At 35.3% G+C, this 14,904-nt stretch overlaps 3 protein-coding genes across 3 annotated transcripts; all 3 read right to left on the bottom strand.

Moving 5' to 3' along the window:
* Window positions 1-5,542: 5,542 nt before the first annotated feature.
* Window positions 5,543-6,046, bottom strand: LOC147794817 (basic form of pathogenesis-related protein 1-like). The gene has a single exon (XM_087125263.1). The coding sequence runs from the start codon at window positions 6,044-6,046 to the stop codon at window positions 5,543-5,545; it is 504 nt and encodes a 167-aa protein (XP_086981389.1).
* Window positions 6,047-10,040: 3,994 nt separating this feature from the next.
* On the bottom strand, window positions 10,041-10,505 carry LOC147794816 (basic form of pathogenesis-related protein 1-like). The gene has a single exon (XM_087125241.1). The coding sequence runs from the start codon at window positions 10,503-10,505 to the stop codon at window positions 10,041-10,043; it is 465 nt and encodes a 154-aa protein (XP_086981367.1).
* Window positions 10,506-12,036: 1,531 nt separating this feature from the next.
* Window positions 12,037-12,536, bottom strand: LOC147794815 (basic form of pathogenesis-related protein 1-like). Its single transcript, XM_087125181.1, has one exon. It carries the CDS (start codon window positions 12,526-12,528, stop codon window positions 12,037-12,039), a length of 492 nt encoding a protein of 163 aa, XP_086981307.1. The 5' UTR covers window positions 12,529-12,536.
* Between the last annotated feature and the right edge of the window lie 2,368 nt (window positions 12,537-14,904).

Here is a 14,904-nt window from a genome sequence, read left to right as displayed (position 1 = left end):
TTATCCATTGATGAGTTACAAAGTAGTCTCTTAGTGCATGAGCAATGCATGAATAACCATGTTTGTGAGGAAGAACAAGCTCTAAAAGTCACACATGATGGAAGTTTTGGCAGCCGAAGAAGAGGACGTGGTGGCTTTTGAGGATGAGTTAGAGGAAGAGGTCAACAAAGCTTTGACAGATCAACTATGGAATGTTACAATTTCCATGGATTAGGACATTACCAATATGAGTATCTTGAAAGGGAGAATGTCAGAGCAAATTATGCAAAAACCAATGAAGAGATGCTATTAGTGGCCTATGTAGATGAGAAGAAAGCTTAAAAGAAGTACATTGGTTTCTTGACTACGGATGTAGCAACCACAATTGTGAAAAGAAAGAACTTTTCTATCATATTGATGAGAAGTTTCGACAAACTGTGAAGCTGAGTGACAACTCAAGCATGACTGTGATAGGTAAAGAAAATGTAAAGTTTAAAGTAAAAGAGATTTTGCAAGTAATCACCGAAGTATTTTATGTACCATAGAACAACTTGCTGAGTATCAGACACCTGCAAGAAAAAGATCTTGCATTTCTTATAAAAAAAAGGATGATGTAGGATCTATCATCAGAGAATGATTGTAGATACTTCAATCACATCAAATAGAATGTTTTTTTTTTTTTTTTTCTATTAGTTCAATTTCTACCAAAGAAACAATCTTGCTTCAATGCTATTACAGAAGATCTCGCAAGAAGATGGCATTGTGGAAATGAGCATCTAAGTTATGGAGGACTGAAGACACTCCAAGAGAAAGACATGGTGCAAGGATTGTTGGTCCTTAAAGCTCCCTCAAAAGAAGTGAAGCTTGAGGAAGAAAATGACTGAGATTGACATAAAACCTATCAAGAAGAAGTTACAGTTGATCTAGAATTGAGTAATGGTTCCTGCAATGAAGTTGAAAGCTCGGAGGATGAAGTAGACAATGATGATTCATGTGAGTCAGCACAAGAACACTCATTTGCTAATGCGGAAAGAAGAATTAGAAGGCCACAAAGATGGATGGATGATTATGAGAGTGGTGAATGTTTTTTTGAGGACGAAAATATTACATATCTAGCCTTATCTGCCGGAGGTGATCCTATTCATTACATAAAAGCTGTCAAAAGCTCTAGATGGAGGAGTTGTGAGGATGGTTCACATTCGTACACAAAATCAAGTTGCATACATCATGAGGATGATTCATATTAGTACACAAAATCAAGTTGCAGACATCATGAGGATGATTCATATTAGTACACAAAATCAAAATTTAAAAACTTGATATTTTTCTGAAGATGTGTGATAAGTTGGGGTTTGTTCAGAGTGAAATATAAACTAATGCAACAAGCATTCAATTTAAGGGAGAAATTTAAAAATTATGCCACATGTTTTCGGGGATCAGGCCTTCGTGAAAATAATGATGATGTGATAGATGCATTTGCAAAAGAAGGAGGTGATGAAATGGTAGTACAGCATAAAAGGCGATGGCCAACAAAAACTAGTTTGGATATATTGCAATGAAATGAAAATAATGCAGTCCTAAAACATGTTGCCAAAATTTGCGGTTTGAGAACAAAACTCGATTCCCTCTCCTGGCTGCTTCACTTTGCTTCTTTACCAAAACATAACGCTTTATTTTCAATTCTTCTACCTTTCAATGTGTTGTCTTTTTTTTTTTTTTTTTTTTATTGCTTTGATCTATTTTCTCTTGATGCAAACATTTGTTAAAATGTTAAAAAAAAAAAAGAAAAATATATTGTACACTTGAAATATTTTTAATAAAAAAATGTGTTTAACACATACCATGCCCATCACATGCATTTACACAAATATTGTTGATGTCTAACGCACCTTTAGCAAAGAGTGAGTGCATCTTCACCAATTCTAATGTACAAAAGGAACCTTAGTAGAGGTTATATCTCAAATGGATGCTTATGCCTTGACCATGCCACAAACGAGTTCAGATATGTGTTTCCAGTGGAGCTATAAGGATTGCCTCCAATTAGGAAAGTTAGTTTTGGAATACTCTAGTTAGGGTCAACCTTGATCTATAAGGTACCTTACATGATAGCTCAAGCTAAATTGAAAGAGTTGGAAAAACAACTATAAGAGTTGTTAGATAAGGGCTTCATATGACTTAGTGTATTGCCTAAGAGAGCTCTAGTGAAGGAGCTCTAGTGCTGTTCGTGAAGGAGAATGGGTCTATGTGAATGTGCATAGACTATAGAAAGTTGAATTAAGTCCCTGTATTACCCTTACCAAAAATTGATATTCTATTTGACTAGCTTTGATATTTTTCCAGATAGACTTGCTTTAGTGGTATAATTAGTTGAGGATCACAGATGAATACATACTACAGACTTCTTTTAAAAGCCAATAAATAAAACTATTAGTCTATCATGACATTCTTTTCTTGAGAGTCACAAAATATTTCTCTCATGTGGAAGAGGTGTAGCTTCTCAGAATGCAGGTGACAATCCTCGTCTAAATCTTCTCCATCTTGATTTCACTTTTATTTTTTCATATTCTTGCTCACCTTTGAATTTGAAATGCACATTATTCCAACCTTTTTTTCCAACCAGCAATACTAACCACGGTTGACAACAACGGTGACATTTATTTTAGGAGAAAGAAGGTGGCCAGTAAAGTAATACTTGTTAAAAGAACATCACTAAGATGGAGTCAAATCCAATAGCCCAATTATGGAAAAGACCAATTAGGTGTAATAATCTCAAAAACAAAATGTATAAATGCAATTATGATTCCAAAGTTATGTGTTTATTTATAAATAATAATAATAAATAAATAAATAAATAAATAAACAAGGGTTAAGAATGAGAAATAGAAATAGAAATAGAATCGGAATCCGTGTATATTCGAATCCATATTCATAAGCTTTAAATAGGATACAAGATATCAACTAATACCTACCCATAAAAAAAATATAAACTAATTAAATATTGAGAATAAAATAAAATATCTTACAAATGAAGGAAAGAATATTAAGATATAATATCTAGAGATATATTCTCCCAATATTATATCTCAAAAGCAAGAAGGGAGAGATTTACTTGTAGGGTTGTGGGTATTTGAGTAGAAAGGGGTTATAGGAGGATGTGGTCCTGGTGGAAGGAGATTCGAGAGTTGGGTGTGGTTTGAAAACAATGAAGAAAATGAAGAGAAAACCGAAAATAGAGAAGAAATATCGAGGTTTTGAGATTTTGCGTGGTTTATCCCGATTAAACTCAACTAATAATCTAGAATAAGGAAAGAAAGGTTGTGATATAGAATCAACCTAATGAAAAGTATGGAACTGAACCTTGATGATTAAGATCAAGAGCAAAAAAAACTCGTTTCTAAATTTGTGATTTGAATCACTCCACAAGAGGTTTGATCACTACCACTTGAATGACTCTAACATGCAAATTCTAAACACAAGAATTTGTAAAGAAGATCTTAGCTCTCAACAAACCTAAAAAAATAGAAATTCTATTACTTTTTAATTCAAAAATGTGATGTCTCTAATAAAAGAAAAAGAGTCTTTAAAATGTGATGTCTCTAATAAAGAAAAGAAGTCTTTGTATAGCCTTTACAATCTTAACCTAGATGACACATAACTCTCAAATTAAAATTAAATTAGTTAGAAATACCCATAACCTCCGTATTAAAACTAAACCCTAAATCGTATATGACACATAACTTCCAAATTAAAATTAAATTTGCTGGTAAATGAGAAATATCCATGACCTCCATATTAAAATGACTAGTTAACGGTGGAATAGGGTAACCTACCGTAGGTTACCATATAACCTCTAACTCCTATATTAAATACAAAATAATATTTAAATTATAATGAAGTAGTGCAATAAATGAAATGTGCTTATTTGTTATCCTTGGACTAGTTCCATAAATTCATCTCTTTCTTCAAGCTGAACTTTGCCCAACATATAATGGAGGTCTCCAACGTCTTCTAAAATTTTCTTTGATGAGCCCACCATAGCTTGAATATAAGTGTACAAGGTTTGTTGTAGCTTCTTGGCTCTTGTCCTTGTAATTGGACCTTGAGGTATGGAAATTCCTTGGTCGTGGTTCATATCATTCTCCCCTCTTGAGAAGGATTCGTCCTCGAATCCCAGCCATCACCTACATCAAAAGGACTCAAATCAACAACATTAAAGTTGCGCTAACACCATACTTACCTAGTAAATCAATTTTATAAGCATTGTCATTGATACGCTCAAGAACTTGAAATGGTTCTCCTCGTGGTAAAAGCTTATATTTTCTTTGACTAGGAAATCTTTCTTTTCAGAAATGCACTGAAACCCAATCTCCTGGCTTGAAGATGACAATCTTGCGTCCTTTATTAATTCGGGTGGCAACATTGGAATTTTGCTTCTCAATTTGTTCTTTTACTTGCTTGTGCATTTCATGAACAAACTCAACCTTGGCATTTGGAGCAAAATTCACAAACTCTTTTGACGGCATAAACAATTTCAAAAGGTGTGCATTTAGTAGTGGTATGAACAACCTTATTATATGCAAATTCTATAAATGGCAAACAATCCTCCCATCTTAAGATTCTTATCAATAAATTTTATGATCGAGTTAGATTGGATTTATTATATAATGAGAATTTCTTAGACATATTTATGACTAATTGAGTTATGGATTTTTGTATTTTTTTTCTTTTTAAAAAAACAAACATAATTTACAACATAGATCAATGGATGAAATAGAACCTGGGACCTAATTTAACATTTTAATTACTATTAAGTTATATTCACTTTACTATTATTATAAAATAATAATAATAATCATAATAATAGGTTGCGGCAGTGGGTCTTCGTCTCCGGTGTGGGTATCATACTGCAGCGGAGTTAATCGCTATCGTCGTGGGTCTCCTGATTTAGAGGCCGAAAACACCGTGACTGGTTTTCCGCATCTCCGCCAAGGGCATTTCTTCCGGGTGACTTGGAACAGCAATTGGCTGGTGGCTGATGCTCTCAGTGTTGAAGACTGTTCGGAAATGATCATAGATTTATAACTAAAGAATACATTTTCATTAACATGACTTCTTGTGGGAGCTCGAAGCAAACCCATGATATTATGTTCAAAGTGGACAAATATCATATAACATTGTAGAGATTCGTGATTAGTAACATGGTATTAGTAACATTGTCGAGTCCCGATTAAAGGGAGTTTCTTTTAGATATCCATATGCTTCAGGGGAGGCTCTATGGTGTATTTTGTTCGAGGGGAGGCTCTATGATCATAGGTAATCTATAGGCTTCAAAGGTTGCTCTATGTGGTGTACTTAATGAGAGGGGAGACTCTATGATCGGAGACTCTATGATCATGAGTTTATAAGTAAAGAAGTCAAAACAAAGTCACAAGAGTTTATACTCTAGACAATATAATACTATTGTAGACAATATCGTAGCTTTATTTCAATAAATAAATTCATGATTCTCTGATTCTCTCACAAACTTTATTACAATTCCTAAAAATTTTAAAACCAAATCTCTTCATACCACCCAAGAATCATAAGGCTTTTCCCCAATATAGTTGCCAGGAGGATCATAATTGCAAACAACAAACTGAGAATTAGCCTTGCAGGGCACTCTAGCACATCCAAGCCGCACCGAGCTCCGCCACACCATCTGAGTGTAGTGCCCACATTCACCACCCACGCATTTATTCGACGCATGATCATACAGGGGCTTCTCGTTCGCCCACAGCTTCACCGCATCCACCCCGGTGAACTCAGGGTAGTAGCCCGCGGCTATGTTTTCCCCGTACGGCCCGGTTGAGTGAATCATGGCGCAGTCACCCTTTCTTTCTAACGCATAGGCTTGAGCGTACGCGGCCACGGTGTTGCTCCATTGAATGGGGCCGACGCCGACCTGGGCACGAGCTTGGTTGTGAAGCGCGAGGTAGTCACCGGGGGCGTTTTGGGCGTTGGTTAGGGCGAGGAGGAAAATGAAAGTGGCCATGAAAGCGGCCATGATCGGAAGGGTTTGAGTCCACATAATTCTGATGAGAGATGAGATGAAGATTGAGAATGAGGGAATGATTTATATAGAGATGGAAAACTTAATATGGAATGTGATGGGGAAAACCATGAATTATGAACTAGCTTGGAAATTCAAAGAGAATAAATTCATTCTCGCTTCCATGTTTAATTACGGACTAGATTTTTGTTTGGATTAGGTTCAAATAAATGAAAATTTTCTAGATTTAGCTAGTTTATGAATTTTTTTAGGATTAATAAAACTTAATCCACCTGATTATGGTTAATCTTAAAAGATACATTTTTACTTGTAGGTATATATTTATTGTTTTATTTAGTTTCATAATTTTATTTATTTATTCTTCTCCAATTTTTTAAAATATATATTAAAATTGAATTGATTAATTAAAAAATAAATAAATAAGGTTAATATTTTCTTAAAATTTTTAGTAAATGAAATGAACTAATTTAACCTAAAATTTTTATAACCTATTTAGATTGTGTTTATTATATAAAAAGAATTTTAGATTAAAAATATTTACTACCGATTGAGTTATGAATTTTTGTATTTCTTTTTTCTATTTTTAAAAGTAACCGTAACTTAAAACATATATTCATGGATGAAATAAAACCTTTTACCTCTCGATTAATAGTATATTTTAATTAGTATTGAGTTATGTGCAGGAGAGCTAATCGCCGTCGTGGGTCTCCCGATTTGGAGGCCGAAACATCGTGACTGGTTTTTTGCATCTCAGCCGTGGGCATTTATTCCCGTTGACTTCAAACAACATTTGGCAGCTATTCTGGGAGCTATTCTCCGTGTGTAAAATTGTTAAGAGAGAGTGTTTAAGAAATGATCATGAATTTAAAAGTAAGGAATAATCTCACCGGACAACAAGTTGAAAGTACTTCATCTCAAACTAGACAGTGTCATATCAGTGTAGAGATGGATGGTTCCTAAAACTTGGTAATTCTCCATTTATTTTTGCAGTATTGGTAAGAAAGCACATAATATCATACCATTATTTTTGCAGTGATAGCTAAGGTTGTTCTGAACAGGACTCTTGGGACGTAGAAACCCGTCCCTGAGCAGGGGACGTGGAGCTGTTGGGTTTTATGTCCTAAAACTCATAGTTTGTAAACAAAAACATATTCTATTTTCAATAAAGTTATTATTGTTGTTTATTGAGTAAAGATTGTTATTGAATAAGGTGAACTTTACGATCATTAATCTAAATCCAATTAATTAAGAACACTCTGGCTATAGTATGATTACTTGAACTATATGTAGAGACATAAGAGTGGATCAAGTTCAAGTATATATAGTCAAAATGATCTATAGTATAAGGATAAGGTTGAGTACCTTATTCTGGGGACAGTATGGATGCGGCCCACTTTTGTATATGATATAAACAATGTGATCACTAAATTGTACATGTGGAGACATGTGAGTGGGGGCGTCCTATGCAATGAGTATTGCATAAGATCAGACCATGAAGAAAACCACTCTCACTTTATAATGTCGTTTACTGTTGAGACTGATTTTCTTTTTATTCGATAACCTAGGTAACTCGGTTTTAATCCTGAGCTAACCATGAACTCCTGTTTATTCGGAATTATCCTTAGATTTGCATGGGTGAGAGTGGCTCTAGTTCACAGACTCAATAGGCCTCCCATTTCAGGGTTAAGACTGGGTGAATGGCTGGGGACGTGGGGTGCAAGATGGAATTCACTCCTACCCACTTTTAGGGATAGAAGAGAGGTAGTTGTCTTAAGCACTGACTCCAGGTCTTGAACAAGGGGCCCCACCCTCTCATTAGCCTGAGAGGGATTCGGTTTACTGGTTGGACCACAAACCAATTGTTCATTAGAGGACCAGTGAGCATAAGGAACAAGAAGTAACTTTAGGGGTAAAACGGTAAATTGACCCAGCTCTAGTTACGAACAACCTGTGAAGGATCGATTTACTAATCATGGTTATATCAAATGGACAGAAATATATCTATAGTGAGGGGAGTGCAACTACTAGGCTACAGTGGAGTGTCCTAGTAGTTAACGAATGTTGGTTAACAAGGTTAATGAGTTTAACCGGTTAATCTTGGATCGTTGGAGCCCATGATCTATAGGTCCATTAGGTCCCTCTGCTAGCTCATATCGGACTAAACCATAGAACAGTGTGACGAGTGAGTTCGAAGTGTTCGAATTCAAATTAGGGAATATGCGCTACATATATACGATATATTTAACCACATTTTTGTTTTATTTACGAATTAAACAAAAGCAGAGAATCTGAGATATTTAAACAAGATTTAAATATCTTAATCAATTATGTGTCGGAATTGATTGGGATTGGTATTTGAATTAATATTAAATAATAATTAAATAGTTTAATTAATCGTTTAATGTTACTCTAATTTGAAAATTTTCTAGATTTAGCTGGTTTATGAATTTTTTTTTAGGATTAATAAAACTTAATCCATCTGATTATGGTTAATCTTAAAAGATACATTTTTATTTGTAGGTATATATTTATTGTTTTATTTAGTTTCATAATTTTATTTATTTATTCTTCTCCATTTTTTTAAAAATATATATTAAAATTGAATTGGTTAATTAAAAAATAAATAAATAATGTTAATATTTTCTTAAAATTTTTAGTAAATGAAATGAACTAATTTAACCTAAAATTTTTATAACCTATTTAAATTGTGTTTATTATATAAAAAGAATTTTAGATTAAAAATATTTATACATTGAGTTATGAATTTTTGTATTTCTTTTTTCTTTTTTTAAAAGTAACCGTAACTTAAAACATATATTCATGGATGAAATAAAACCTTTTACCTCTCGGTTAATAGTATATTTTAATTACTATTGAGTTATGAGCTAATCGCCGTCGTGGGTCTCCCGATTTGGGGGCCGAAACATCGTGTCTGGTTTTTTGCATCTCCGCCGTGGGCATTTATTCCCGTTGACTTCAAACAACATTTGGCAGCTATTCTGGGAGCTATTCTCGGTGTGTAAAATTGTTAAGAGAGAGTGTTTAAGAAATGATCATGAATTTATAAGTAAGGAATAATCTCACAGGACAACAAGCTGAAAGTACTTAATCTCAAACTAGACAGTATCATATCAGTGTAGAGATGGATGGTTCCTAAAACTTGGTAATTCTCCATTTATTTTTGCAGTATTGGTAAGAAAGCACATAATATCATACCATTACGAAGATATTGTCCACTTTGTGTTTACCTCAATGGACCCATGATCGTTCCCTAAATTCGACGAGTGGGACTTTCATCCAAGTCTACTTTGAGTTCACCCGAATGGACCCATGATCATTCCCTAAATTCGCCGAGTGGGACTTTCATCCAACACCTCCCCTCGACTCCTTTTCTTTTCCTTTTTCTTTTGGAGTCCTTTGTTCGACATTTGAGGATTCTATTGACATGGCTAAGTTTAGGGCATGACTCTGATACCATGTTAGACGAACACGAGTCTCCACAATGGTATGATATTGTGCACTTTGAGCATAAGCTCTCATCGCTTTGCTTTGCGCTTCCCAAAAGGCCTCACCCCAATGGAGATAGTATTCTCTGATTATAAACCCATGATCATTCCCTAAATTAGCCGAGGCGGGACATTCATCCAACAAAGATCATACCATTGTGGAGATGAGTGATTTCTAAATCTCGGTAATTCTCCATTTATTTATGCAATTTTGGATAGAAAAGCCGACAATATCATACCATTGTGAAGATATGATTTCTAAAAATCATTAATTTTCTCCATTTATTTTTGCAATAGAAAAGTAGACAATATCATAAAATTGTAGAAATTCATGATTGCATTCATTCTCCATCTAGGGGAGAAAAGTATACAATATTATATTATTGTGGAGATTCCTAATTCACTTGATAATTCACCATTAGTTTTTACTGGGGGAAGATTTCCAGTAATTCATGATTCTCTCACAAACTTTATTACAATTCATAAAATTCTCGAACCAAAGCTGTTTACAGAGAAGAACCATAAGGCTTTTCCCCAATATAGTTACCAGGAGGATCATAATTGCAAACAACAAACTGAGAATTAGCCTTACAGGGCACTCTAGAACATCCAAGCCGCACCGAGCTCCGCCACACCATCTGAGTGTAGTGCCCACATTCGCCACCCACGCATTTATTCGACGCATGATCATACAGTGGCTTCTCGTTCGCCCACAGCTTCACCGCATCTGCCCCGGTGAACTCAGGGTAGTAGCCCGCCGCTATGTTTTCCCCGTACGGCCCGGTTGAGTGAATCATGGCGCAGTCACCCTTTCTTTTTTCCGCATAGGCTTGAGCGTACGCGGCCACGGTGTTGCTCCATTGCATGGGGCCGACGCCGACCTGGGCACGAGCTCGATTGTGAAGCACGAGGTAGTCACCGGGGGCATTTTGGGCATTGGTTAGGGCGAGGAGGAAAATGAAAGTGGCCATGAATGTTTAGTTAGGGAAAACCATGAAAGCGGCCATGAATATTTACTTAATATGGAATGTGATGGGGAAAACCATGAATTATGAACTAATTATGCCATGCTCGGAAATTCAACAATGCATTTCGGCTTCATGTTCAGTTAGGCTAGACTTTTGGTTTTATTAGGTTTAAATGAATGAAAATTTTCTAGATTTAGCATGAATTTTTTTTAGGATTAATGAAGCTTAATCCACACCGAGGTTAATCTTAAAATTTAAGATACATTCTTACTCACCATTTAGGTGTTCATGTAGGTATATATTTATTGTTTTATTAATTAAATGTTTGAAAATAAATAAAAATAAATAAATAATGTTAATATTTTACTTAAGATTTTGAGTAAATGAAATGAATTAATTTAACCCAAAAATTTTATGATTTATTTAGGTTGGGTTTATTATATAACAGAGAATCATAAGAAGAATAGAAAATCAACTTTCAATTCTAGCCGATTGACTCACTTAGTGGTCCGATTGACTCGCTTGGTGGTAGAGTGTGGTAGAGTCGGCTAGAGGCTAACCCAATTGACTCACTTGGGTGCACTACGGTTAGTCTGACTTGATCCATTAAACTTTCCATTCTAATCGATAAATTCATCATTTTTAAAATAGTAGTTGAATAGGTTAAATTTTTATATTAAAAAAGTTAATTTTTTTAAAATTTGGAGACTTATTAGACACTTTTAGAAAAACAAATTGTTAAACATTTTCTTATCCTACTCTTTTCAAAGTTTAGGAATATGTATGTCTTTTTCAAAGTTTAGGTTGCGGGAGTGGGCCTTCGTCTCCGGCGTGGGTCTCATAGTGCAGCGGACTTAAACGCCGCCGTGCATCTCTCGATTTGGAGGCCGAAAACATCGTGGACTGGTTTTTCGCATCTCTGCCGAGGGCATATCTTACGAGTGACTTGGAACAGGAATTGGCTGGTGGCTGGTGTTCTTAGTATTGAAGATTGTTCGGAAATGATCCTAGATTTATAAGTAAAACATACATCTCTGAGAGCCCGAAGCAAACCTATGAGATTTTCTCATGTTCAAAGTGGACAAATATCATATACCATTGTAGAGATTCGTGATTCTTAACATGGTTATCAGACCATGAACTTAACTTAGCTATGTCGAACAAAGAAATTGTTAGCCTCAAAATTGTAGTCAAAAGTGTCGAACAAAGGGTGTATTTTGTTCAAAGGCTCCAAAGAAAGTAGTCGAGCCTCGATTAAGGGAAGGTTGTTCTAGAAATCTACGGGCTTCAGGGGTGGCTCTGTGATGTACTTAATTAGAGGGGAGACTCTATGATCATGGGTTTATAAGCAAGGACGTCAAAACAAAGTCACACGAGTTAACTCAAGGAGGTCAAAACAAAGTCACAAGAGTTAACTCAAACCGGACAATATAATACTATTATAGACAATGTCGTAGCTTTATTTCAATTCATAAATTCATGATTCTCTCACCAACTTTATTACAATTCCTAAAATTTTTAAAACCAAATCTCTTCAAACCACCCAAGAATCATAAGGCTTTTCCCCAATATAGTTGCCAGGAGGATCGTAATTGCAAACAACAAACTGAGAATTAGCCTTACAGGGCACTCTAGCACATCCAAGCCGGACCGAGCTTCGCCACACCATCTGAGTGTAGTGCCCACATTCACCACCCACGCATTTATTCGACGCATGATCATACAACGGCTTCTCGTTCGCCCACAGCTTCACCGCATCCGCCCCGGTGAACTCAGGGTAGTACCCAGCGGCTATGTTTTCCCCGTACGGTCCGGTTGAGTGAATCATGGCGCAGTCACCCTTTCTTTTTTCTGCATAGGCTTGAGCGTACGCGGCCACGGTATTGCTCCATTGCATGGGGCCGACGCCGACCTGGGCTCGAGCGCGGTTGTGAAGCGCGAGGTAGTCACTGGGGGCGTTTTGAGCGTTGGTTAGGGCGAGGAGGAACATGAAAGCGGCCATGATCGGAAGGGTTTGGGTCCACATAGTTCCGATGAGAGATGAGATGAAGATTGAAAATATGGGAAGGATTTATATAGGGATGGAAAACATAATATGGAATGTGATGGGGAAAACGATGAATTATGAACTAATTATGTCATGCATCAGGCTTGCAAATTCAGACCGGAATGAATTCGTTCCGGCTTTTCATGTTTAATTAAGAGATTTTTGTTTGGATTAAGTTGAAATAAATGAAAATTTACTAGATTTAGCTAGTTTATAAATTTTTTTAGGATTAATGGAACTTAATCTACCCAGATTATGGTTAATTTGGTTAATTTTAAAAGATACATTTTTACTTGCCAAGTCCGTATACATTTATTGCTTTATTTAATTTTATTTATTCTCCAACAACTTTTTTAAATATATATTAAAATTTAGCGGCTTAATTAAATATTTGAAAATAAATAAATAAGGTTAATATTCTACTTAAAGTTTTGAGTAAATGAAATGAACTAATTTAACCCAAAAATTTTATGATCGAGTTAGATTGGGTTTATTATATAACGAGAATTTCTTAGAAATATTTATGACTAATTGAGTTATGAATTTTTGTATTTTTTTTTTTTCGTTTTAAAAAATTAAATGTAAATTAAAAAATTGATCGATGAAATAGAACCTCCGACCTAATTTAACATTTTAATTACTATTGAGTTATATTCACTTTACTATTATAATAAAACAACAATAATAATAATAATAACAATAATAAAAACCATTTTATAGCAAATCGAATTCATATTGTAAATTCCAAACCAATAAATTTTTTTAAATAAAATAAAGTTTTCATCTCTAATTTGGATTAATTCTATGTCTTTGACTTCCATGGATCCTAAAAAAAAATGTAGAAAAACATATGATTGAGAACCATGGAGTGAGAAAGAGCAGGATTTGAACTTCTCCCCTCTCAATTAAATTTCAAAACATGCTTTTTCTTTTCTTTTTTTTTTTTTTTTTGGACAAAAACAAATTGATGATTGTTTACCCACCACACAATTTTTACACCGAGAGGAGAATTGAGCTGTGGTAAACCATCCACCATCTTCTTTTGCTCAAGAGTCTTCCATATCTACCGTGTCAAAGTTGTTCAATATATTTTGTGATTGTATTGAAACGAGTGGATGCTACAGGCTGAGATATAGCATGCAGTACGAACATTCGTTTCAAAGGCATCTTTGTCTCCATGATTAAGCCTCTCAGGATGAAACACCTCGCATGTTCCATTTTGAAACAAAATGGTAAGCCCCTTTGATTGCAATTTCCCAATACTCAACAAATTGTTCTTCAGCTCTGGTATATAGGTATGATTCCATTAACTTGCAGCTGTGCATTACTCTTTCCTGTTACAACCATGATTGAGTTGTTGCCCAACTTCAAGCAATCTCTAAAAGGTCCATCAAAATCTGAAAAAATATTCCTTCTTCCCACACATATGATTGCTACATCCCGAGTCAAGGAACCACATATCTTCTCTATTGGCCTTATTCATATTCACGTAAGCCGTCAACAGCATCTCTTCTTGAGTCTCTGCATATTTTTCCTCTTTCTCCATGCTTTGAGATTCCCATTCAAAATGTCCTACCTTGTGACAATTATAGCACTCCACTGTGGCCCTGTTGAAGGTTTGTTTGCCTCGTCCCCTTCCTCTGCCTCTAAAAGTTCCACGACCTTGACCCCTTCCTCTAGATTGTTCACCATGAGTGATATTCAAAGCGTGTTCTTCTTCAACATGAGAACTCATGCGTTGTTCATGTACAAGCAGGCTGCTTTACAACTCATTAATGGTTAAGATGGTTGTATCCTTGGACTCCTCAATGGAACACACAATATAATCAAACTTGGGGGTCATTGATCTCAGAATCTTTCTGACTACTTCAACATCTTCTTTGTTCTCACCATTTAGTTTCATCTTGTTGGCTATGCTAAGGGTCCGAGCAAAATACTCATTCACAGATTCTCCTACCTTCATGTGCAGCATTTCAAACTCCTTCCGAAGAGCTTGCAAATGTGCACGCTTTACCCGTGTCGAACCTTGATATTTCTACTTCATAGAATCCCATATGTTTTTTTTTTGTTGTATCCTTGTTGAGGGTTGTCTCCAAGATTGAACGATCTAATGCTTGAAATAGATAATTTTTTGCTTTCAAATCTTTCAATTTATGATCTTCAATGTGCTTCTTCTCGATATCTGTTAAAACGATGTGTCCTATTGATGCAGGAATCCCATTCTCCACCAAACCCAGTACTAAAAAAGTTTTCCATGAGCATTGCCCAATGATCATAGTACCCATCAAATTTCAGTATTTCAGTATTTCGATAAAAGGGCATTTCAGTAATTCAACAAAAACGGGCATTTCTTTG

This window comes from Cucurbita pepo, chromosome 1 (genome assembly GCF_057944985.1).
Source record: "Cucurbita pepo subsp. pepo isolate OVF chromosome 1, ASM5794498v1, whole genome shotgun sequence".
Classification (NCBI taxonomy): Eukaryota; Viridiplantae; Streptophyta; class Magnoliopsida; order Cucurbitales; family Cucurbitaceae; genus Cucurbita; species Cucurbita pepo.
This window is presented reverse-complemented; position numbering and strand designations above follow the sequence as displayed.